The 25415-nt window shown below is 29.4% G+C and overlaps 1 protein-coding gene across 1 annotated transcript; it reads right to left on the bottom strand.

The window, feature by feature from the left end:
• On the bottom strand, positions 1–25354 carry LOC134721803 (methyltransferase-like protein 17, mitochondrial). The gene is made up of 15 exons (XM_063585033.1): positions 25229–25354; positions 16879–17041; positions 16304–16435; positions 12767–12884; positions 10099–10180; positions 9807–9880; positions 8117–8217; positions 7595–7665; positions 6825–6932; positions 5135–5203; positions 4155–4202; positions 3660–3752; positions 3110–3179; positions 1038–1158; positions 1–448 (listed from the first exon to the last, which is right to left on the bottom strand). Exons 1-15 carry the CDS (start codon positions 25322–25324, stop codon positions 127–129), a joined length of 1668 nt encoding a protein of 555 aa, XP_063441103.1. The 5' UTR covers positions 25325–25354; the 3' UTR covers positions 1–126.
• Between the last annotated feature and the right edge of the window lie 61 nt (positions 25355–25415).

Genomic DNA, 25415 nt, shown 5'->3' with positions numbered 1-25415 from the left:
CAGATGGAGATCAGAACTGCAATGAAAATACTGGTCCCACGGTATGTATTTTTACTTTATCTCTTGGAAACATGTTATGAAAATAAACAATCCAGTATTTATTAACATTCGTTATGTGCATTTTAATCAAGTGAGAATGTTGTCTGGTTTTGCAGAAAAGTTTCCAGTATCACTTTGTTCCTCTGATTCAGAATCACTTTCATGTCTTTCCATATCTCCAACTGATTCAGTCTCTTCACTGGAGCTGGTGATTTCTTCTGATGAAACAGTTTCTGAGTTATCTCCCTGTGTTTGTGAATCTGGTAAGTTTCCTAATTCATTCTCCTCCCCTTCTGACAATAATTGTTTATATTTCATCAATTTTTGATGTTTTTTAGTTGATTCATTTGTATATATCACAGGGAGACAATCTCCTAACTTTGAATTCTTGACACAGGCGTATAATTCCCTGAAAGTAGCAATCAAAAGAATTATTTTTGACTTTTCAACATATAGTAGGCTATTTTCAAATATTATTGAATATCTTACAGTAAATATTGTGCTTTAATGCAGGACTTCACAATATTGAATAAAGCAATTTGCATGATTTGAAGAATACAAAATGTCATGATGGGAAAAGTCTAAAATAGTATTACATTAATATCCATTTTATTTTCATTTCTCTGTTTTAATGATTTTGCAATTTGGTTCAGGTTGGTAATATAAAACTACATCACTTTAAAACTTTTACTGTAAAAAGCATGAAAATTGTATTGGCTGAAAATTGACCTATGTGAAATAAAAGTTTTATCCCTGTAACTTTAATTAATATTAAAGTCTTTGCTTGAATCCACAATCTCTTGCGCTCAATGTGCACACCAGACCATGGATGTGGTAACTGCATTTTGGTTATTTTTATCATGGGGTTGCTATCTTATAACATATACTTATCACACCTTTCTTCCTTAGACAATTTAAAAAAAAATCAAAAATTGTTATTTAAAAAAATGTAATTCTTTTTTATTCAGTACAAATTTCTAACAGAGTTGTATACATACTTTGAGTGCTTTTTCTTTGTAACAATTATATGATCTAACTGTCCTGTTGGGCAACAAATTCTACAGTGTACATGTTTATTGCCAAAGGTAGAGCTAGCAACAAGACGAGGCCATCGTACACCTGAAAATATAGGAAGAATGTCAATACAATATCTAAGGAAGTACTTTTAAATTTCAAATAAAATCGTTTTTTTTAATCTGCATTCTTTAACAACTTTATTAGTATTTGTTGTTGTAACTTTTTCTTTGTTTTTCTTTGTTCATTTATTTTCTCTATTAAGAAATTTTTTAAGAAATGCAGTACATTATTTTTCAATTTTAACAATTAGGTTTTAAACATTTTTCACAATCAAGCAACTGTAATGCCATTTTACTACAAATTTTCATCCAAATTTTGAATGAGGACTTTCTATACTTTTAAAATATAAGTATCAAAATTTATTGGCTGATATTAAGATCTAGAAGAGTTCTGTGACATATTTTTTTTGTTAATATTTATTGACCTGTCTGAATCTATACCATGTTAAATTACCAAAAAGTTTGAGTTATTCATTCCAAGTCTCTCTCACTAGCAAATTATTTTTTATCTGAACAATTGAAAGTGATTTGATAATTTATCCATGAATTACATGTAGAAAGGGGTGCTCATTTTTGCCATATCTTTCAATGTTTTCTTCAGGTCTTCATGATTTTGAAGTATTCTGATATTTCTATATGAAGATAACTTCAAATGCAAAATATTCTTAGCTTAAAAACATGTTTGTTTTGAGTAAAATCATCTGAAAAGTTGGAATAAAGGGTGTTTGAAATTTCCTAATTTTTTGTCAAGGGGGGACACATATTCGCCGTTTTTATATATCTATTTAAAACCAAATAACTGCAGCTTTAAACAATATTTATCTAATAAATTTCATTATAGACGAATTGTAGACATTTGAAAGGTGTAAAAACTGAAATTTAGGGCAATCAGTCAAAGAATTACTAAGGAATGCTTCTTTGAAATTGTTTCTGTTATTCAGGAAATTGTGTGAAAATCGTTGTCCATTTTTCGGTCCTTTGCCGTAAGTGCTGAAATTTAGTCTCATTTTCAAAAATAATCATATTTGTTATAAAAATATAATTTAACAGCATATTTATTCCATTTCAACCATCCTTTGAAGATCACCTCAAGATCATAAAACCGCGAAAATGTGTCCATGGCAAATATGAGCGCCCCACTCTATATATTAGTCTTCATGTGTAAGCACAGGCACAGCATCCTAGGTTTTTAAAATTGCTTTTGGGCCTGTTAAACCTATCTCTACAGGCCAACAGAATCTAACACAAAATTTCAAAAAATTGAAGCAGATATTTATCAGCTATAATAAGAAGGGACAAGGTGACTGTGCTATGCTAGACAGTGTTGCCATAGAATTGAGAAGTAATAGAACAGGTTCGAGCCCATGTTGGGGAGAAAGTAAATAATCAGATCTACTTTAACATCTTTAAGTTAATTTTTTAGGAACTCTTCTTCTTTCATAATTCCCTCCTGTTTAGGAGCACTCTGATGAGACCGATAAATAGATAAATGTTAACAGTATCTGTCCGTTAAAACACACAATAAATCCTATGTAAAATATGAATGAACAGTAACCTCCACCATAATAACCAGTGTATGTACAACAAGTTTTGAATTTAAATATAAGCTTTAATATAGGTACTTTAGAAGTAATGTAATGTTAAAATGGCAAGAGACAAGGCTTGGGAATCATATTTTTAAGTAAGTGCTTTTTAATGCAATATTAAATCATTAGCATGACTAATTTGGATGTTGAGTAATATTATTTAATTTGGCTAAACGTTAATTTGAACTGCCAAGATATAATATAATTAACATGTTCTTTTAGTGTAAGAATAAGGTAACTAAATTTATAAAATCTGAAATTATGACTTTGATGTTATAGTAGCTATATATATGGTATTATTTTGATTAGTTAAATAATGTTCGTATAGCGTACTACTTTTAAGTTTTTAGATATTAGACTGGCTTGACCATATATATATATATATATATTACTATATTAAATACTTGCTTTCTACTTGTTCTTTGGTCTTTTTTAATATCACAAAGGTATATCTTTCACTAGCTTTATCTACCTTCTTCTGAAGAAACAAAAAATGAATAAACAACATTAGAAATAAAATAATATGTACAACTTATCATTCCACTGTAAATGTCATGTTCCCATGATGCTTATTTCTAAGAATGTTATAATTCATCAAAACTAAAAAGTTTAATATTGACAAATGCTGCACTTTTGGAGGACAACTGAATTGTTAGTTGGATTTGTGTTGCTTTTGCATTTTTTTTTTTTTTGTTAAACAATGTATTTAGCAACATAAATGAACTGAGGCAGCAACAAAAAAAACCATCCAGATAGATGACAATTTAAATCTATTATTAATAATTCTATAAAAATACATTGATAACTTTTATAGTTTAGGTACAATAAATATAGAACCTATATTTGATAATACGGATGCATACAATCATTAATACTAGTTCTCTATAATTATTTTTAAATTCTTGTTTTTTTACAATCTTTTTAACTTTTTACCAAATATAAGTAATTATAAACTTACTGCAACTTGCTCTAGAGGTTTAAAATCTGCAACAAAATAGCATGGTACTTTGTGTGCTAGTTTGAATTTGGGACATGGCATATCATGTGAACACTAAAACATAAATATTGTATTAATTAAACACTGTGCTTTACAACAATGTCAACACAGTTACTTTCCAAACAGATTTATTTTAAAACAGTTTTTTTCCTTCACCTATATGATCATAAGTTTCAAATAAACATAAATTGTACTTTTTCAATGATTTTTTACTTGGCAATGTATTTTTTTTTCATTTTTTTTTAGAATCAATATAACAAAAGCTCAAATTTAAATTCAATGATGAAAAAAATTTGATCCTCATATTTATTTATGGATAACACCTTAAAGTTGGTTCACAGTTGATCCAAAAATCATATCCTATTTTCCTGATATATCTGTATATACATTTATTTATATTTCAACTTTATGGTATAAATATTGAGGTGTTATATGTTGTCAGTATTACAAACTTACAGGTGCAAACACAGAGGCTTTTTTATCTGTTTCTTCTTCATTGGAAATCTATTTGTAAACAAAGAAATATTCAGGTCAAATGTTAAACAATTATTTCATCATCTCTGTACACAATTTATTAATTAGTTGACAGAATCTTTCTACATATAAGCATAAGTAATGCTTCTTTTATCTAAAATTTTAATCAAAACCTGTTTGCTTGTTCATACATACATGTATATTTAAAATATGTATACTTGTTCTTCTACAAAAGTTTAAAAGAATGACAACCAATAGCAAAACAACCCTCATTCTTGATAATGCTCATAGATGGTATGATCCTTACATATTAAAGTGTATATTGTCAGTTCAAAATTTAAGGCATGCAATTATCAATGGAAATCTTCAATAATAAAATAATAAACATTAATAGGTGATAAAAAAAATTGTTTGAATTCATGTATACAATATGATATAATACTTTTAGCAAAAATTAATAAATTATGTTTTTTATTTCCTATGTTCATCAGGTCAAATTTGTTTTGTTACTGTTCAATAAAAACCATCACACTATTTGCTACAATAAATATACTGTAAATTCAGAAATTATTGCGAGGTTTTTATTATTGCGAATAATGCGACAGAGTTGTAAACGCAATAATTAAAACTCGCATTTAAGTTTAAAATGACAAAATCGCAATAATAAATACACGCAATAATTTCTGAATTTACAGTATATTGGCCCCAGAACATGCAGCTTATTATTTACTCTTGTTTCTTTACACTGCTTAGGAACCCATTGTTAATAGTTGACTTATAAACTAGTTATCTAAATACTGCTTATAATGATGAAAGAAAACTGTAAAAGATGCATTGGTCAAGGTGCATATTTGAAAGGCTTTTAAATTCAGATTATTCTTATTTTAAACGAGAGATTCAAAATATTTTTATCTATAAACAAGCTATTTGCAACTTTAAACTACAAAAGTGTAATATCTTACATTTAAGATAAATTCTTTAGCTTCCTGTATTAATCTGTGTCCTACAAATGTACCAATTTCTACTAGCACCTGGAAAAAAATATTATGTATGTTAAAAACACAACTAATCCCTAATATATACTGAATGGCTTTAGAAACGCAACACTCATTTTGTTGATTTTTTTTACCAAATCTTGTTTGATTTTCTTACAACTACTTTGCATGCTTATCATACTTCTTTCTCCGTACAAAAAATCAAAATCTGACTTACCTGTGATTATTGAACATACTGAATTTTTGAAGTCGTACGAATTTCTTAAAGCGAAATTTTGGACCCATGAAAGATTGTTTCAGTTGTTTTGCTTTGTGCAACAGTTCTTTCAATCCTTTTCCTCACTTAAACCAGTTTACAAATGTTGCATCTCCATTTTGCCAAGACTGAGAAACAAAAAAGCTGAATTACCCCTTAAGAACCCTGCAAACCTTTAAACATAAACGTGCTGCAACCATACTGTATGGCTTCTGAAACTCGTCTTACTGTCCTTCCGACAACGTTACAAGTAGACAAGATGTGTTGCTGGCCATCAATGAACAGATAAATATTTAGTGACAATGAAATGTCAACAGAATTTGATTACGCAACGTCATTTGCCAGACATGTTTACGGCCGCAACGTCAACTGCTTATCAAATTGCTGAGAGCCATTAGTACAGATACATGCCATAAATGTTTCCCATCAACTGAATTGCCAAAGAATCGACTGAAGGAAAATCTTAAAAAAGCCCTCAAGTTCCAACCCCATAATTGCCAAAACCAATTAATGGGTTGAACAAATGCAAAACCAGAAGGTGTAAAACAGAACCCAAAACATGTCAGACAGAATTTGTTGACCTTTCTGACAATTATTTTGACGTTTGTAACATGCAGTCATCAATTTTGATGGGGACACATTCATTTAAAAATAACACAAAAATAATCTAGTGTTGCGTTTCTAAAGTTGGTCAGTATATTAGTTCCCTTTATTATATACTAATACAAGGCTTGGTAAATTTGTTAAGTATCACAGATTTATTTCTGGATTACCTAAAAAGAAAGAATCTATATGTGTCAATAATGTTCGGGTTCATTTTAGATCTGTTCATGAAATACTCACAAGACATTTCATAATACATAATACCTAAGAATTAATATACCAACATAATTGTTTCTCTTCTAAAAAAAAACATTTATTATTGTCTTCAATCATGCCCATCATAACTCTTGTTTAAAATATGTATAACGGTGTTGACATGAAATATTAATACTTCACACAAAGAAGTCTCAAGCAAATATTAAAATTTATGAGGACTATCTTTTAATAAAAAGTATATGGATATTTTTTATCTTTGCTGGGGAGTGCCTATAGATTTCATCAACAAATTTATTATAATTTATAAATAACTTAAGCAAATAAATATCTTTTTTAAAACATGGCAATCTATAAAGTTTATGAATATCTTATTAATTTCTTTGGGAAAAGCTATGCACCAAACAGATTAAAAACTTCCTACCTTTAAATTTGTTGGATTAAAATAAATGAACATGTGGAAATGAGAATTGTACTGCTTCAGTATCGTCACATGTAGTTGGATTATTGTATCAGAATGTTACAGTGTGTTCAAAACATAGATGTTATTTAAAAAGAGTGAATATATCAGTGATAATTCTATACCAGGTATTCTTCTGTCATATCCCATAATGACTGCACCATTTTCTGTCTTGCTTCTTTGTTTTCACATTCTATTAATGTATAGGCACTCACAACTGTGGAGAAGGAATTCTGAAAAAAATATAAAATATTTGATGATAGAAAATCAACCTAACAATGTTGGAGTAGATTTGATTTGTAACTTCCTCCCGAATCAAATCTACTCTAACATTGTTAGGTTGATTTTCTAGGCACTTTATACATATTCTAAGGCCTGGTATTTCTTAATCATAATAAGAAATCTGATGGACAAGGTATAATTTACAGTTGTCACTACAAACAGGCAGACATATACATATATTTATTTACAGTGATTGTATGCTTCTAAAAATAGATTAGCATCCTGTAATTATATTGAAGAGATGAGTAGATGATCATTTCTGTACACTAAAAATAAATACTTTGTGTATTGTATCAGAGATCCTTGTTTAATTCCTACGAGAAGGTAAAACCCTCCTGAAACAATATTTTTATAAGCTAGAGTTAGAGGAGGGATAAGTTCTCTGCACAATGCTCATACCTCATCCTGATATGTACTTAATGTGGACGGTGGTGGTGGGAAATTCTTAAAGAAAACTCTATTCACCTACATCAATGTGGAGGGTTAGGTTAGAACCTCATTCTGATCATTACTTACTGTAGATGGTGATGGTGGAAACTTTTTAAAGAATACTCCAATTACCTACACCAATGTGGAGGGTCAAGGTTAGAACCTCATTCAAATCATTACTTACTGTAGATGGTGATGGTGGGAACTTTTTAAAGAATACTCCATTTACATGCATATCTTTCTCTTCATGTCCATCTATAAAGAAAAGTCAACTTATTTAATCAAGACATTTTTGTTCATTTTTAAATCACTGCTCCACACCAAAATAGCTACTTATAACATATGAAATAAAAGAGATGAGGTAGGATTATCAATGAGACAATTATCAAACAGAGATCAAAGGTCATGAATGTAAAGAACCATAGGAAGCTGTTTGGTCTTAAACAATAACTAAAACACATACAGTCAAGACAGTACTGAAGCTGAAGAGCCTATTTGCAATAAAAAGTCACTGGTGAGTATTTTGTTGACCAAACACATGTCTTAAGTATATTTTGAATGCTTTTCATAATAAATTTCAAATGGTACATGATACAAACTGTATTTGGAAAAGCATTCACAATTTGGAAGATTTAAGTTTAGAGTCAATTGCCACTGTTAACACATGTCTTATGTTAACTTACCTTATACTACAATCATACTATACCTTGTAACAATAATCTTGCTATAGTATTAATATCAACAGAAGGGTCCACACAATAATACTGAGATATGTCTTTCTGCCAATCAGGATTGTTCTGAGCTGCCCTACAATATAAATGTAAATATATTTACATAAATAAATATTGTTACATATTTGTTTTTAATTAATTCTTTGTACATAAATAAGGCTGTTAGTTTTCTGTTTTAAATTGTTTTACATTAGAGTATCAGGCCTTTATAGCTGGCTATGCGGTTTAAGCATTGCTAATTATTGCAGGCCATATAGTGACCTACAGTAGTGAATTTCTGTATCCTTTTGGTCTCTTGTGGCAAGTTGTATCATTGGCAATCATACCGAAACTTCTTTTTTTTACAAGAGTTACTGTCTAGTATAAGTTACTCTGAAACTAAAGAATTACACTGGGATATCTCTTTTTTTTATTTAAAGCTCCTGTAAAATACAAATACACAGAACCTTTCATACATGTATATATTGATTATTAATACTGAATGTTACATATTGATTAAAATTTTATCATTTGCATAAAATTTTCCAAAATGTTTATGTCACAATACCCAGTACTATTGTTTGCATTTCAATGAACCACCCTCTTTCATTATACCTGGAATTGTCCCTGCTGAAGGATTAATCCAAAGGGTTGTAAGCTGAGCTTTAGATGTTTAATTTCTCCTATAACAGTCCTTAATAGAAGATACTAGTCTCACTGATACCTCTCCTTACAATCACACCATCATATATTTCACAACAGATAAAAACCATATTACTGAGATTTCATACCTAAAATTATTGTTTGCTGTCTTAGCCTATTTTTTGGATACCATTTTTTGTGGATTGGATGAACCAGGAATTAAAATGTTCAATACATTATGAATTTTCTACAGGCTTGTATGGAAAAACCCAAAAAAACAAATATCTGTGAAAATGAAAGTAATTCTCAATCCACACAAAATTGGCACCCATTAAAAATAAATGAAAACATAGTAGTATGTAACATTCTTGATTAAAATTCAGCGGTAAAATATAGACAGAATAAAACTTAATCAAAGTAATTAACTATAAAACTATTTACTCTTTTCTTCATTAAATTTTAAACTTCCTATATCTGTATATATTCATGCTCAAAAGTGTAATTCATCAAAAGAATAAATAAACAAGAGGCTGTAAGAGAGACAGCAAACCGGATTTATTGACATTTTCATTTGTGTCCTGGCAATTTTCGATATAACAAGAAACATATCTCCTGAAAATTGTCAATATCAAATTGTACCTCTATTTTGTCATCAGTATCAATATATTAATATTTGAAAAGCTTTAGTTGAAATGTTTAGGAGTAAATGCCAAGACATGAATGGAAACACTGTTTTTCAAGCTTTCAAGAACCTGAACGGTAAAAGTCAAAAATAGTCATTATTGAACTTGACCTCCATTTTGTTGTCAGTAACAACATATTAAAATTTTAAAAGCTTTTGTTAAATGGTTCATGAGTTATTGCACATACAACATTTGGCTGTTCCCTGCTGGCCTGACTGACCACATGCCGTACATTCCTTAATCAATAACCAACATTTTCTTTAAAAATCCAGTTAAAAAAAGTATAAACATGGTAAAAGTCTCTAACAAAATCTGAATTCAATTTTATTTTCAATTGTATTTCTGGTATATTTGGTCTTACCATATAACTGATCCTAGCCCTGATCCATAATTATAAAGACTTTTTGGTATGTAAGTAGGATCTCTTGTCCAAATCTGAAATAAAGAAATACAATTTTAAATTGTCATCTTAAAATAATTTATCCTTAATTATCAATTTCTAAATAAAAGTGCTGACTTAAATACATTTTTTATTAGGAAATCACATTTCATTGCAAGTATGCATATGCATAAAAATAGCCCAGTTCATTTCAAACTCACATAGTATATATAAAAATTACAAAATAAATCAAGTATTATATCTGCACACTTACCTCGTTTAAGACTTGTAATAAAACAGCATAATTCTGAGCCATTCTAGCCACCATATATTTCATACCACTTTTTGCATCATACCTGTACAATAAAACAAATTACTACAGTTTAGTTGATTGATATTTATAATGGTTAGTTAATATTTGCTAATGAAACAACAGAAACTTGATTCTAACAAGAATGTGTCCATAGTACACGGATGCCCCACTCGCACTATCATTTTACATGTTCACAGGACGTAAAATTGGGGTCAATACTTTAATTTGGCATTAAAATTAGAAAGATCATATCAGAGGTAACATGTGTAATAAGTTTCAAGTTGATTGGACTTCAACTTCATCAAAAACTACCTTGACCAAAAACTTTAACCTGAGCTTCATACTATCTTTTTCTTTGTTCAGTGGACCATGAAATTGGGGTCAATACTTTAATTTGACATTAAAATTAGAAAGATCATATCATGGGGAACATGTGTACTAAGTTTCAAATTGATTGGACTTCAACTTCATCAAAAACTACCTCGACCAAAAACTTTAACCTGAAGCGGGACGAACGAATGGACGAACGGAGGCACAGACCAGAAAACATAATGCCCCTCTACTATCGTAGGTGGGGCATAAAAATAAATATATAGATATGGAATCAAGGGAAAGCACTTAAAAATTGGTTACATGCCCCTAGAATATTTTAATTTTCTGTGATTGGTTCTGATTTCAGTTTTGATAAGTACTCAGACACAGAGATATGATTTAGAGTCCTTAGTCTTAAATTGAATGTTTACTTTGAATAGTCCTAAACATACTGATCAAATCTACATTTCAAGTTTATCAATGTATCGCTAATGCTGATAATTCCTCTCAGATCAATTTATAAACCAATATTTTAAACTCAGAACACACAAGGTGATATAGTTTTGAGTAAACCTCTGTGTAACAAGAGAATTGCTGGTGATTTTCTTATTAAAAACCTCATAATATTTTACTTAGAGAATACACAGAAAGATATCTTATTAAGAATCATTTACAGTATTATCAGTGTTGATAGTGACTAATGGCAACAAAAAGGGAATTTTATACTGAATCCTATAGACCTTATCGCTAATTGGAAATCTGTGCTGCTTGACCCCCAGAGTATGCACTACTTGAATTATTGATGTCATACAACAATCATTTTTCCATTCTGGTGTCAGATATTTTCTATACACCTTATTGCTAATCCTGTCTGACCCTGCCAATTGAACTTTTGACATCATACAACAATCATTTTTTCATTGTGGCGTCAGATTTTTTTTTTTATAAAGACATAATAAATAAATAGTGTGTTTCCTATTTCACCCTGACAAAAATTAGGTAGGGTAGGTAGGTAAAACATTTTATTTTGTGAAAACTTTTTATTTTTTTCTAGCGATGATATCATTTGATATTTATAATAGAACTTAAATCTACATATATTTTCATTAATGATAAAAAATTTCCTTTCAATTTAATGTTTTTGTATCTGAGGAACTAAATATAATTTTAAGTTAAGGGTATACATGTGGGAACAGATTCCTACCCTCCCCAACCCCTTTTTTTAGTAATGGAAACACTGTAAATCGATGGTATCAGCAGCTTATGATTTTTTGAGGGGCAATACTCTTGCACCCTCTTTATTTAATAAAAAGTGTTTTGATGTTTGACAGAATTTAATCTTTAGGAGTGGGGTTCTGACAATATTAAAATTTCAGGTTTTGAGAAAAGTGAGAATCTTTTGTAGAAATTGTAGATTTTTTTCCCATCTCTGGTTAGCTGGTATAAACTGTTCTGTGACCAGCCAGAGAAAATTTAAAAGAATAAAAGTAGACATGGTGCAGGGGCAAATTCATTTATAAATGAACATGAATCATACACCATATCTGCCTACTGGGGAAAGCTTTCTATTTCTTGTTACACATTGTCTGCCTCTTGTCATCATTAACTCCAACTGCCAAATCCCCAAAGCATATTGTGTCTGAGAACTATTTTTTACAATGTTGGTAAGAGCATATAATTTACAACAAAAGCTGGATTGATTTTAGCAGTAAATTGATTTCATTTTACTCTTAAAATTATTTGTCAATTATGGTCTTGTCAAATGTTTTCGTATGTTATAAAAAAAAAATTTTGCCCATCATGTTATTCTTAAAAAAGATTCATCATATTGTAATAATCCAGAATTGATGTCATTATATTTTGCAAACGTGTGATCACATTTTGCATATTTGACAGCTAATAAATAGCTGCAGCCATGTTTGTTTATTTAAAATCTTGGTTGTTGAAACGCTCGACTTATTTATATTGGTCATTGCTATCAAATGTTTTGAAGATCTGTAGTTTTCTAAACAAAAAGTTGGATCCGGACAGACCGAAAAATCCGGATTTTTTTTTTTTTTTATGTCAATATAATGTTTAGGGTCGGCGTCAGAAACGGAGGTAGGGTCGGGAAACCGGAAACACACTATTAATTTATTTTGGTCTAACGTCAAAATTTTACAGGAACCTGTGTGATATCCAGTTATGGCGGACAAATAGTGATAAGGTGTATTATAATGTAAAAATTTGATAGGACCCTTTGTGGCATTCAGTAATGTTGGCCAAATAGCGATAAGGTGTAACATGAAGCAAGAATTCAGACAACTTCCATACTTACTGTTTACTTTTCCAGTGGGATAAATGTTTTAGTTTTAATTCCACTTCAACTCTTCTCTCTAGTTCATTCATATATTCTGTTTCTTGGTCAGATGATTTGGAGCCATGTTTAATTTTATCTGCATCATAAAATATTTTTAATAAGATATTTATTGTATATCCGTACTTAATTTATTATCTACAGCGTGGTGGAAGACTTATATTAATGCTTGTCTATGTATGGTATCATGTGAAGAAAGGTTAAAATAAAATTGGTTTGCTAACTGTAAATTTTGATTTTTTTTATAAAGTACTGTGAAAAATGTCACAGTGTTCAAATCTCAAAAATTAAAATCACAGTTTATTCTAAAAGAACAAAATTGCAATAATAAATGCACGTAATAATTTTTGAATTTTCAATATTTTCTATAACCACATGTTTTCTGTGAAGAACTCAATGGTTCTAATAATTCAACTTGTTAATCTTTCATACCTGCCAACTTTTCAAAATGCCCATGGTTTTTATTTGCGTGCAAGATGGCTGTCATAGTATTAAAAAAACTTTAAGTGGCCTGCAAATACATTTTAATGTTGTTTTTTGGCTTCTTCATACTTTTATAAGCCTAAATCAATTGGAAAATTAATTATTTTGTTTATATTGTGGACAAAATTGCTCTTTCAAAATTTCAATTTGGGAGCCTCCATGGGGGAAATTCCCCGCAAATAGTGACAGTTGGCAGGTATGATCTTTAATACAAGGCTTGTAAAACGTGAACAAATGAACAGCATTATTACCTTTATTTCAGTGCTGGTGAGGTACAGACTATTTCATTTGTATGTGAACTTTCTAATAAACATCATATTTTTTGGTTGAAAACAAAGGTAATGAAGACTCATTTCTGATATTTTGAACTTTCCAAAAACCAAATGGATTTATATATTATGAGGAAGGTAACATGTCTAGTGGCATTATCAATTCTATGCAAAGGTTGATTCATAAGATTCAAATGTCTATATCTATGGTGAATTGAACTGATTGTTTATAGTTTATAAAGTACAGACAAGACCTGATAATGCAACTTATAACATGTATAAAACAGGTCTTAAAAATATGCAGTTTTAAAACAGAAGTTTCGTCAACATAGACTTTTAATTTGATATGATGACATTCCATATTGTTAAGGCCATTCTCCCCATTTAACTTTTGTAACCTGTTATGATTTTAGTTTAATCAAAGAGCTGAAAGCTCTGAAGAAAAATGACGCCACTGTCTCTAATATTGGGATAGTTTTTATGCAAGTCTTGATTTTCACATACCGTAATTAGTTTAACAATGCAACATGTATCGTAAGCATATAATTGATATTCGTATATGTGTGTGTGTGTGAAGTGAAGGTGACAACTGGCTGGTTTTTTAAGACAAATGAATAGGTCAACCTAGCTGAATTGTACAAATAAATACCGTAGAAAGGCTTGTATATTTCTCACTGGTACATAGTCTGAATCTGAGTCCGTTCGCTTCCATTCACATTTGCGCCCACTCATTTTCACCCCTTTCACTTTCACACCCTACATGTTCGCACCCAATCTTAATTGGTTTTGTGTTTAATAACTATGTAAGCAAGTGTTTTCTTATAAGTATAATTGTTGTCATTGTCTCAAAATAAAGTGAGACAGCAATTTTTTTTTTGTGTTGAATAAATCTTAATTATGTTTTGGATAAGGTATTGCTAAAAATAATAATAATCCTTTCTAAATAAAGTGGTATTTTGTCAACGTTTTATTTTGTGTTGAATAACTCTTAATCATGTTTTGGTTAGTGTATTGCTATAACTTGTTTCATTGACTTGTTTCAAAATGAAGTGAGATTCTGACTATGTTTGTTTCTGCGTGTTGAATAAATTTTATCATGTTTTGGTTATATTAGTGGATTGCTATATTTTGGTTTCTATGTTTTATTGTTTCGTTGTTTCAGATCAATGGGACCAAGCTGTTAAAAACAATTATCTTTTGTGTTTTTTCCTTTAAAATCTTCAATGTTTTACTCATACCAAGCTATAAATACATTCAGTATTTACACCAAAGCAATTTAAAACAACCATAATTTTCCAATTATTCAACTTGAATTTGAATTAAAATTGGGCGTGAATGAGTAGAGTGTGAATGTGCGAACGTGTAGGGTGTGAAAATGTTTTGGGCACAAACAGACCTGATGCCACACAGTCTGAACCCCCTTCTCCCACAAAATATTAAGTAAATAATCTTTTTGTTACTGCTATCAAAGGTCTAATGAAACTCAGATAGTTTCAAACATTTGTCAAAGAATTCTAGTCAAACTGACACCTAGTTAAATTGGCACCTGAACGTCGTAGGAAGGCGTCCCAGAAAATAAAAAAATAGCCTTGCCAGACGTCATAATTATTTGGACTAATACATGAGATATTGTGTATTTTTCTGCATTATTTTAACCAGTTGAGCATTTTACAGGATTGTTGGTTTAATGCTGTTTTAACTTTACTGAAAAACAAACACCTTAAATTTGCTAATTATTTGGCATGAAAGTTTGATTTATTGAAAGGGACTCATAGTTTTCCATTTTATTTTAATAATTGACTTGTTTTTACAATTACACAAATTGTCTAATTGTTAAAACAACAGCTTTGGTAAGGGCTTCGTTGTTTACCTTTATACACTACATATTCACTTTCGTTTCGTGGTTTACCAAAATACAAAACAACATATTCACTATGTACTTGGTAACAGTAATTAATTAATTGAATAGAAAATATTATATCAAATATTATTGGATGCCGAATTGACGTCGAATAGGTGCCGATTTGACTAGATGCCAATTTAACCAGGTGCCGACTTGACTTGTACGTTTCAATTCCTCTGCGATCGTTTGCGGTATTTTCTTGAGAAAACCTATTTTCCATCATCAAAGAGAAGAAGAAACTGCTTTAAAATGATTCTGGAACGCTTCATGATTGTTAAAATAAGTTTAATTCACTCAAAAACAATTTTAAAACTTGCGATTAAACAGGAAGTTTCCAAAGCACGTGTAAAAGAAGAAATTAACCGGTGAGAGTGGAAATCCGTATATGACAGATATCCCTATAGTACGACTTTGAAAGTAAAACAGTTCAATCCTTTTGTAAAACAATCTTTAATATACCTATCACATTAATGTTTGAATGGTCTTAAGCTTATTCAAACCATATAAGTCGGTATGAAACACCAAAACGGAATGAACAATAACCGATTACGTTTTGTAGTTTACAAATTCTAAAACTGGTTCCCGTCAAACTACCACACTTTGTTCGAGTGTAGTGGAATACAAGCAAAAACCAGTGTAAACTGGGTCCTGGCTGGTTTAAAACTACACAATGATGCATAATGATAACACAAGCAGATTCCAGTTTGTTTGGAAAATAGGAAATACGAAACCAAGCGCGGTAGGCAGAGCAATGTAATGAAGTTCAGGTCGGCAGTTATGGAACAATGACTGCGTCATTTTCCAAAAATACATCAAAATATGTCTTATTGTAATTGTTCTTACCTTTTTCTAAGATTTTTTGTCTAATAACATTCTTTCTTTCCATTACACCGGTTCTTTCCAATGGCATTTGTCGTGTAATTAAATGGGTATTTAACTTCCTTGAATCACTTATGATACTTTGCATTCCATATTCTGAAAATATATTTAAATAAAAAATGTTCATGCACTAAGTGTAAATAAATCATATAAACAAACAGCTGACTGTTTATATATATAAACAGTATTAATTTTAGTTCCATGCATTGTAATATTATAACTCTAACTATTACCTGGTTCCCTTTAAATTGTATACATTTTAAATCATTCTGACTATCTAATCCTAAACTAATAGACTTATTTCATATGTTAAGCTGTGTTACCGATATGTTGTCACTTTTGACAGCACAGTTTTGACATAACCAGAAAATTGCATTGGAAATGTTATCGAAGTTCACATAGACAAGCACATACGATATAAAATTAGAAGGAAATGATTTATATACCAAAACAGACCTACATTACTTGTGCTATCAAACTAAATTCCTTCTGTTGTAAAATATCTAAAAATAATTTGTTAAATGGATATGGAAATATACTTTTAACTAATAAATCCACAGCTTTCTCCAGTCTTATTGGTACAACAACCGTCTTTAATCTCATTATCCCAGGATTTTTCCGAGCTTTGATATCACCATCTTTCATCCTGTTTAATATAGCGGGATCCATTGGAAGTTCGTTTTCTTTTATACTTCTTACATCCTGCACAAAAAATAAAAGACAATGGTTATTTATTGCACATTGTGAAATTGGCATTTATTTAAATCTGCTCCTATTTAAGACACTTCAGCATTTGGTTAGTTATTTCGGCATCAAATACATTTTTAATTCAGGCATTTACATAATTTTGAAGAAAACTTAGTTTTGGAGGTGAATTAAAAAGATACACTTCATATATGTATCTTTTTAATTTTTAACCATGACAACATCTTATAAATACTATCTGTTTCTAGTGGAACTTAAATTATAAAAGAACTTCTATTTCATGACAACTGCACATGTACATGGCTACTATGTTTTATGTTTTATTGTGTATATTCTTATTGCTTAATTACATTTACTGAATTTTTGATGATGTATATGATATTGTCATTATTGTTTATAATTAAAGTTCTACTAGGAACAGATAGTATGACATTGTCATTATTGTTTTATATAATTAAAGTTCTACTAGGAACAGATAGTATGACATTTGTCATTATTGTCTATAATTTAAGTTCTACTAGGAACAGATAGTGATATTGTCATTATTGTTTATAATTTAAGTTCTACTAGGAACAAATAGTATGACATTGTCATTATTGTTTATAATTTAAGTTCTACTAGGAACAAATAGTATGATATTGTCATTATTGTTTATAATTTAAGTTCTACTAGGAACAAATAGTATGACATTGTCATTATTGTTTATAATTTAAGTTCTACTAGGAACAGATAGTATGACATTGTCATTATTGTTTATAATTTAAGTTCTACTAGGAACAGATAGTATGACATTGTCATTATCGTTTATAATTTAAGTTCTACTAGGAAAAGATAGTATAACATTGTCATTATTGTTTTATATAATTAAAGTTCTACTAGGACCAGATAGTATGACATTGTCATTATTGTTCATAATTAAAGTTCTACTAGGAAAAGATAGTACAACATTGTCATTATTGTTTTATATAATTAAAGTTCTACTAGGAACAGATAGCATGACATTGTCATTATTGTTTATAATTAAAGTTCTACTAGGAACAGATAGTATGACATTGTCATTATTGTTTATAATTTAAGTTCTACTAGGAACAGATAGTATGACATTGTCATTATTGTTTTATATAATTAAAGTTCTACTAGGAACAGATAGTATGACATTGTCATTATTGTCTATAATTTAAGTTCTACTAGGAACAGATAGTGATATTGTCATTATTGTTTATAATTTAAGTTCTACTAGGAACAAATAGTATGACATTGTCATTATTGTTTATAATTTAAGTTCTACTAGGAACAAATAGTATGATATTGTCATTATTGTTTATAATTTAAGTTCTACTAGGAACAAATAGTATGACATTGTCATTATTGTTTATAATTTAAGTTCTACTAGGAACAGATAGTATGACATTGTCATTATTGATTATAATTTAAGTTCTACTAGGAACAGATAGTATGACATTGTCATTATCGTTTATAATTTAAGTTCTACTAGGAAAAGATAGTACAACATTGTCATTATTGTTTTATATAATTAAAGTTCTACTAGGAACAGATAGTATGACATTGTCATTATTGTTTATAATTAAAGTTCTACTAGGAAAAGATAGTACAACATTGTCATTATTGTTTTATATAATTAAAGTTTTACTAGGAACAGATACATTGTAGCATGACATTGTCATTATTGTTTATAATTAAAGTTCTACTAGGAACAGATAGTATGACATTGTCATTATTGTTTATAATTTAAGTTCTACTAGGAACAGATAGTATGACATTGTCATTATTGTTTATAATTTAAGTTCTACTAGGAACAGATAGTATGACATTGTCATTATTGTTTATAATTTAAGTACTACTAGGAACAAATAGTATGACATTGTCATTATTGTTTATAATTTAAGTTCTACTAGGAACAGATAGTATGATATTGTCATTATTGTCTATAATTTAAGTACTACTAGGAACAAATAGTATGACATTGTCATTATTGTTTATAATTTAAGTTCTACTAGGAACAGATAGTATGACATTGTCATTATCGTTTATAATTTAAGTTCTACTAGGAAAAGATAGTACAACATTGTCATAATTGTTTTATATAATTAAAGTTCTACTAGGAACAGATAGTATGATATTGTCATTATTGTCTATAATTTAAGTACTACTAAGAACAAATAGTATGAAATTGTCATTATTGTTTATAATTTAAGTTCTACTAGGAACAGATAGTATGACATTGTCATTATTGTTTATAATTTAAGTTCTACTAGGAAAAGATAGTATGACATTGTCATTATTGTTTATATGAACGTGAATTTTCAAAAATAAAAATGGAAAAAAAGTCTCCACCAGATTTATCAGGTTTCAGTTTGACCAGTCATAAAATTAGCAATACATAGTACGCAAAAACTTAAAATTTGACACAATTAATTTTTTACCACCCTCTTTTCGTTCCGTTCAGAAAAATAAGACTTTATATTTTTGTTATGCATATCATGCATGTGTTTATTTATAGAAATAGCATCTTTCATAATTCTGATGTTCAATCATATGTCAATAGTTATAATGGTGAAATATAATCTCTTTAGGTGTAAAACATGGCAACAATCTGCATTTATTTGATACAAAAAGGGTGTGAAAATGTCACAAGAGTCCCTAAAATTTGGTTCAAAGGAAAATTTCTATCCATTAGAGTGATGCCTTTCCTGAAACCATAGACATTTTCATTTTATTTATCAAGAGGTAAAAAAAATCATATGCATTTTTATTTGTTTTTCAAATTCCATAAAATTGATTTGAAAAGTTTGAGAGTTTAATCTAAATGAAAAAATACTACAAACATTTCAAGACCTTTGGGCTGATCCCATGAACGCATGTAAAATATGCATTTTCTTGAGAACTTTTAAAAATTCAACTCATCATAATGACTTGTTTAATCAAATCTGTTAATCATCAGTCTATAATAAGTTTGTTTATTCAACAAGTGTCTGATGATTGTGAACTTAAGTTAGTATGGTTATGCCACTTGTAATCACTTAATTAAATCAAAATCCTGATTGATAAAAGTTACGCAACAAGGTCTTTAAGGTGGTACCCAACACTTTCACTAAAATAAATTTGGCTCGTTTAATTTTCATAGAATTTTATCAAAGTATTTACTTTGACACTTTTAACAAAAATGTAAAAATTTGAAAAAATTTGAACCAACCGTTTTGTCAGAAAAATTATACTGGTTATATAGCAATTTGACAACCACCAATTTTGATCATTGAGAAGCTTAATATTCCCTTTACAACACAACGTATTTAAAACGTTTAGCTGACTTTACAGAGTTATCTCCCTCCCTGCTTTCCTGATATTCATGTATTCATGAATAAAGTAGAATATTCATGAATATTCATGAATATTCCACTTCCATTCATGGTTACTATTCCAGTGTCAAAATTATTCATGAATATGAAACATGAATTAAGTGGAATATACATGAATTCTTAATAACTGTTTGGAGACAACAAATAAATGTTCTTAAAATGCTAGTCACTTACTATATCATAGTATAATCAAGTTTCCTTCATTCAAAATTGTTTTTTTTGTGGTAATAAAACCCTTTTTGTCAATATGAATAAACATGAATAAGAATGAATGTTTGGACTTAGAATTTTTTTGCATACATTTCATGAATAAGAATGAATAATGAGGAATAAATTTTGGACTTAGAATATTTTTCCATTGTGTGACAAACATGAATAAGCATGAATAAAGCTGCATGATAATGACTCAGAATTATTTGTGGCAAACGGCATAAAAATTGATAATGAAATTTGTTCTAGGACTTTTGTATGTATATTTTTACTTGATTGTTGATGCTGAATAACATACATGTACATGTATGTATTCCACAGTTAAATGAAAAAAATATATGATAATTTTAATAGATAGCTCATGACCCCTGCGAGATGAAATTCATGAACTGATGAACCACCATGAACTGTTCATGAATGTTCATGAACAATGCATGACTGTTCATAATGAGTTCATTAAGTTTCGTTCATGAATTTAGTTCATGAATAGTTCATAAAATGCAGTTCATGAATATTTTCTGAACTTTCATGAACTGTAAGTCAGTTCATAATGTTCATAAATTGTTCATAACACATGTTCATGAACATTTTATGAACTTTTAATGAATAAATGAATACATAAAGTTTATAAAAAAAATCATAAATTTGACTGTCATACAAGTTCTCATAAATTTTGACATCCATTACATTGTATCATGACATCACAATTAAAGTGCTTTTAGCATGACCTCCAGTTTATTCATTTACAGATCTTGAGATCATTTTGAGACAAAATTCAGTTGAATAGCAAAAGTGTAAATACATGTATGAGGGGGAGGACAGGGGTAAGGGAGACAGGGAGGAAGGGTGTAGGAGAAAGGAGAAAGGGGGTAGGAAAAAGGAGAGGAAGGTTGGGAGAAAGAGAAAAAGTTGGAGAAAAAAATAAAATATGAAAAAATAAAATATCTCTCTTTTTTGTGGTAAATTAAAGAAAATAAAATAATCATTAAAAAAAATCATTTAACAACAGAAATTAGCTCAGCACCTTTTTCTTTTTTTCATACTACGCCAGAAGAGTGTTACATTTTTAATTCATACAAAATTTGGGACTAACTTTGAAGTTTTGTAACTTACTTTGAGCTGGAGATGTTTCTCATGTTTCGTTTTTACAATCATGACAAATTTGGTAAACTTAATTTCTTTCTTCTAAAGATGTAATTTCTGATTGTCTCTCAAAGTTCAAACATGTGCCTTTCTTAACCATCATATGGCACATAGAGGAACTTGGAAAAAAAGCACAGATTAATGACAATTCATTCTTTCCCAAACATTGCAGACTGGTGTCAATAATTATCATTATTAATGAATTACATTTACCTATTGTAAAACGCTTCAATGACTTTGACAAAAGATTACAATGTAGACAAATGATTACAAGTGACTGGGAATAGAAAAACGTCATAATGACGTCAGCAAAATGATGTTTTTGACGCTTACAATACAAATGAAGATGTTTGATGAGGAGTGAAGTAATATAGCTGTCAAAACAAAGCAGATTTGTTATCAGATAAGTAAATTATATATATTTTGATTATATTTTTTTGCTGAATAACTATTTGTTGAAGCATTTTATAATAATTATTGATTAATTTAAATAAATATAAAACACCAGAAAGTAGCCTTTACATTTTACAGTGTTAGTTTAATGATTTCCATTCAGGAATAACTGATAGATTTGTACAATATATTGTATTTCAAGGTAAAAATAATTCATGCTTCAGCCACTCTTATGATTGTGTGTGGGTAAATTAAAAGGGGAAAAGGGGGGTAGGTACATTATTTGAAATGTCATGAAAAGGCTGAAGTGGTATTCATGTTATTAATCTTAATCTATTGATATTTTAATAAAAACAACATTTATTAAATTAAATTATTACATTGTATTATACCTGTTAGAAACTGTTTAATCTTGAGTGTTTATTTATAAAAACAAATATCAAGGACTTTTGATTCTTTGTGGAGTGATTTTTGATTTTGCAGGGGGAAACTCAGATGCATTTATTGATTAAAAGATCTGTTCAACTGTGAAGAATTTCAAGCAGAACAACTGCACCAAGATGTTATTTAGCATTTCAAGTTGGAAGTCCTGATACAGCAATTTTAATTACAGACAGGAAGAGAAGTTTACTTATGATAATAACACAAAAAATGAAAATTCAAAAAAATCCTTTTTAATTATTTCATGAACTTTAGAAAACACATAGATTAAGGAAGGGTTTGGATTAAATCCTAGATCAAATAGTGTACAATTTTGCTAGATCTTAATGAAAGTGATTGTAAATTCATATTTTACAGCTATCATGATTAAAAAATATTTTAAACTTAAATGTCTGTATTTGCTTTTGGTTTTCAAAAAAACTCTCAAGGACACTTATTTCAATATTCATGGTTAATCTAGAATATTCAACCATTCAATATTCATGGTTATTCTAGATTATTCAACCATTCAAATGACAATATTCATGGTTATTCTAGAATATTCAACCATTCAATATTCATGGTTATTCTAGAATAATCAACCATTCAATATTCATGAAATATTCACATTCAAGGTTATTCTAGAGTATGTATTTAGCATTCAATATTGGGATGGATATATATTTTTCATTCATGGTGATTCTAGAATATTCTATCATGCATTATTCAAAGACACCCTATTTCATATTCATGAATATTCTATAGATAATTATTCATGTTAATTCTTGGTTATTCAGTTCATACAATATTCATGTATATTCATGCTTATTCAGTTCAAACAATATTCATGTATATTCAAGGTGCCATTTAACATTCATGAATATTCATGAACTGTTACCTTGAATATTCATGAACATTCATGAATATTATTCATGAATATTCATGAATTGTTCATGAATATTCATGAATAATTCAAGGTCAGGAAAGCAGGGCTGTAGTGTTAGGTACCACCTTAAAGTTTGTAGTTTGATCTTTTATTTGAAGTTATAATAATTAAATGTGTTTTTTTAAAACATTTTCTTTTGAGTGTGTATGTGTGTTTGTTTTTTCTGGGGTACCATATCGAATATGGTCAATATATTTTTTTTCATAAACTTTTATCAGTTATAACTTATGTCATGTATGTACAATGTACAATTCAATTCATATAATAATATATATCTTCCAATGTCTTCATTATTATTCCTTATAAAAAAAAAAATAATTGGGCTGGATCGACTTTAGAAATGGGGCTGAATCGACGTGGGCTGTTTCGACTTGGGGCTAAATCAACATGAAAGCATTGTGGATTGGCAAATAAATACAGTTATTGCCGTATTTTTAAGATAACTCGTAAGGAGACAAAGTCCCCTATATCAGTAGAAAAAGCAATAAAAAAAAAAACTTTTACATTGTACCAATGTAATCAAAATCATTAACTTTTTTTTGGTCGCTTTTATTTACTTCCTTCTTCCGGTCTCATCATGACTTTGAGGATAATTAACAAGAGAGACTACTCTGTCATCGCGACAAAGATTGAAGATTATTGTCTAGTAAAATGTAGGAACTCAAGGAACACAGTACCAATTTTATTATTAAAAATTCTGTCTTTGACATGAATAGACGTTACCTGATGATCGTGTATTTTAGTTTACATTGAACATGACCTCATAACTTAAATAAAGTCAGAAGTAAAATCCATAACAAAAGAACCAAAATTGGAAACATTACTGTATAATTTCTGTTTCTTTTTTAACAGATTTAGAAGTTACAAAAAATAATGCATACAGACTTCGTCCCCTTTCACAGGTTGTGGCTGCCTCTCATAAGAACTAGTATAGATGACACTTATAAAATTAAGCTTTACATGATTGTTTACAGCTGCGGAACTGTAGCTTTCATCATGTCCTTACATTATTTTTGGACTAATATGAGGCAGGCATAACCTGTGAATGGGGACGAAGTCTGTATGTATTATTTTTTTCATTCAAAATGTTGATAAAAGAAAACGAAATACCGTGCGTAACGTTCCCTATTTTGGTTCTGTTGTTAGGGAATTAGCTGTGACGTTCTTTTAGTTATGACGTCATATTCGATGTAAACAAAAGAAACGCTTTCATCAGGTAACGTTTTTTTATACATATCATACAATTATTAAAATTGAATTTGTATTGAGATCCAATGTTATATTTTACTAGACTGATAAATAAAAATAAATTCAAAGTCTCATGCAAACAAGACAGTTATCTGCGCAAATGCGGGGAAAACCGAAACAGGAAGTAGATCTGAAAAAAAAGTTAACGATTTTGAGTTCATTAGTACAATGAAAAATTCGGGAAATTTTCCCGATTTTTTTTTTTTTTTTTTTTAGTGATTTTTCTACAGTAATTGGGGACTTCGTCCCCTTATTAACGGACCTCGGCATATACCGCAGCTACATGATTATGCATAGGATAGCGACCGCCATTGACAGTAAAACCTTGTCTAACCCACTAAACAAGCCCCTGTGGATTATGTAACCGAATCAGACAAAGCTCAATGTTCACGCTCAGGTGGTAACATTGTCCTTGTTGATGAAAAAAAAATGAAACGGATCATTTACCTCTGATGGGTGTATGATTTTGGTCGATTTTTTTCTGTAGTGTCGTGAAAACAGTTTCCAAGAAGAAACTCTTGCCCTGTGCATGGGCGCTGCCATTTTTCTTGTTTGATGATAGTGAAAACTCGAGAAAAGAATCGAAAGTCAAATTTAGTCTAAAAACCTAATAAAAAATCCAGACAACGACGGA

This window comes from Mytilus trossulus, chromosome 6 (genome assembly GCF_036588685.1).
Source record: "Mytilus trossulus isolate FHL-02 chromosome 6, PNRI_Mtr1.1.1.hap1, whole genome shotgun sequence".
NCBI classification, from domain to species: Eukaryota; Metazoa; Mollusca; class Bivalvia; order Mytilida; family Mytilidae; genus Mytilus; species Mytilus trossulus.
Note: the sequence above shows the minus strand (reverse complement) of the source record. Positions and strands in the feature narration are given on the sequence as shown.

Excerpts from the sequence above, each read along its gene's own strand:
- LOC134721803 (XM_063585033.1), bottom strand. The coding sequence starts at position 25,324 with ATGGCAGCGCCCATGCACAGGGCAAGAGTTTCTTCTTGGAAACTGTTT. Across the intron at positions 17,042-25,228 it reads AAATCATACACCCATCAGAG|GATGTAAGAAGTATAAAAGA; the intron begins GTAAATGATCCG and ends TTTTTTGTGCAG. Across the intron at positions 4,203-5,134 it reads CTAAAGAATTTATCTTAAAT|ATTTCCAATGAAGAAGAAAC; the intron begins GTAAGATATTAC and ends GTTTACAAATAG.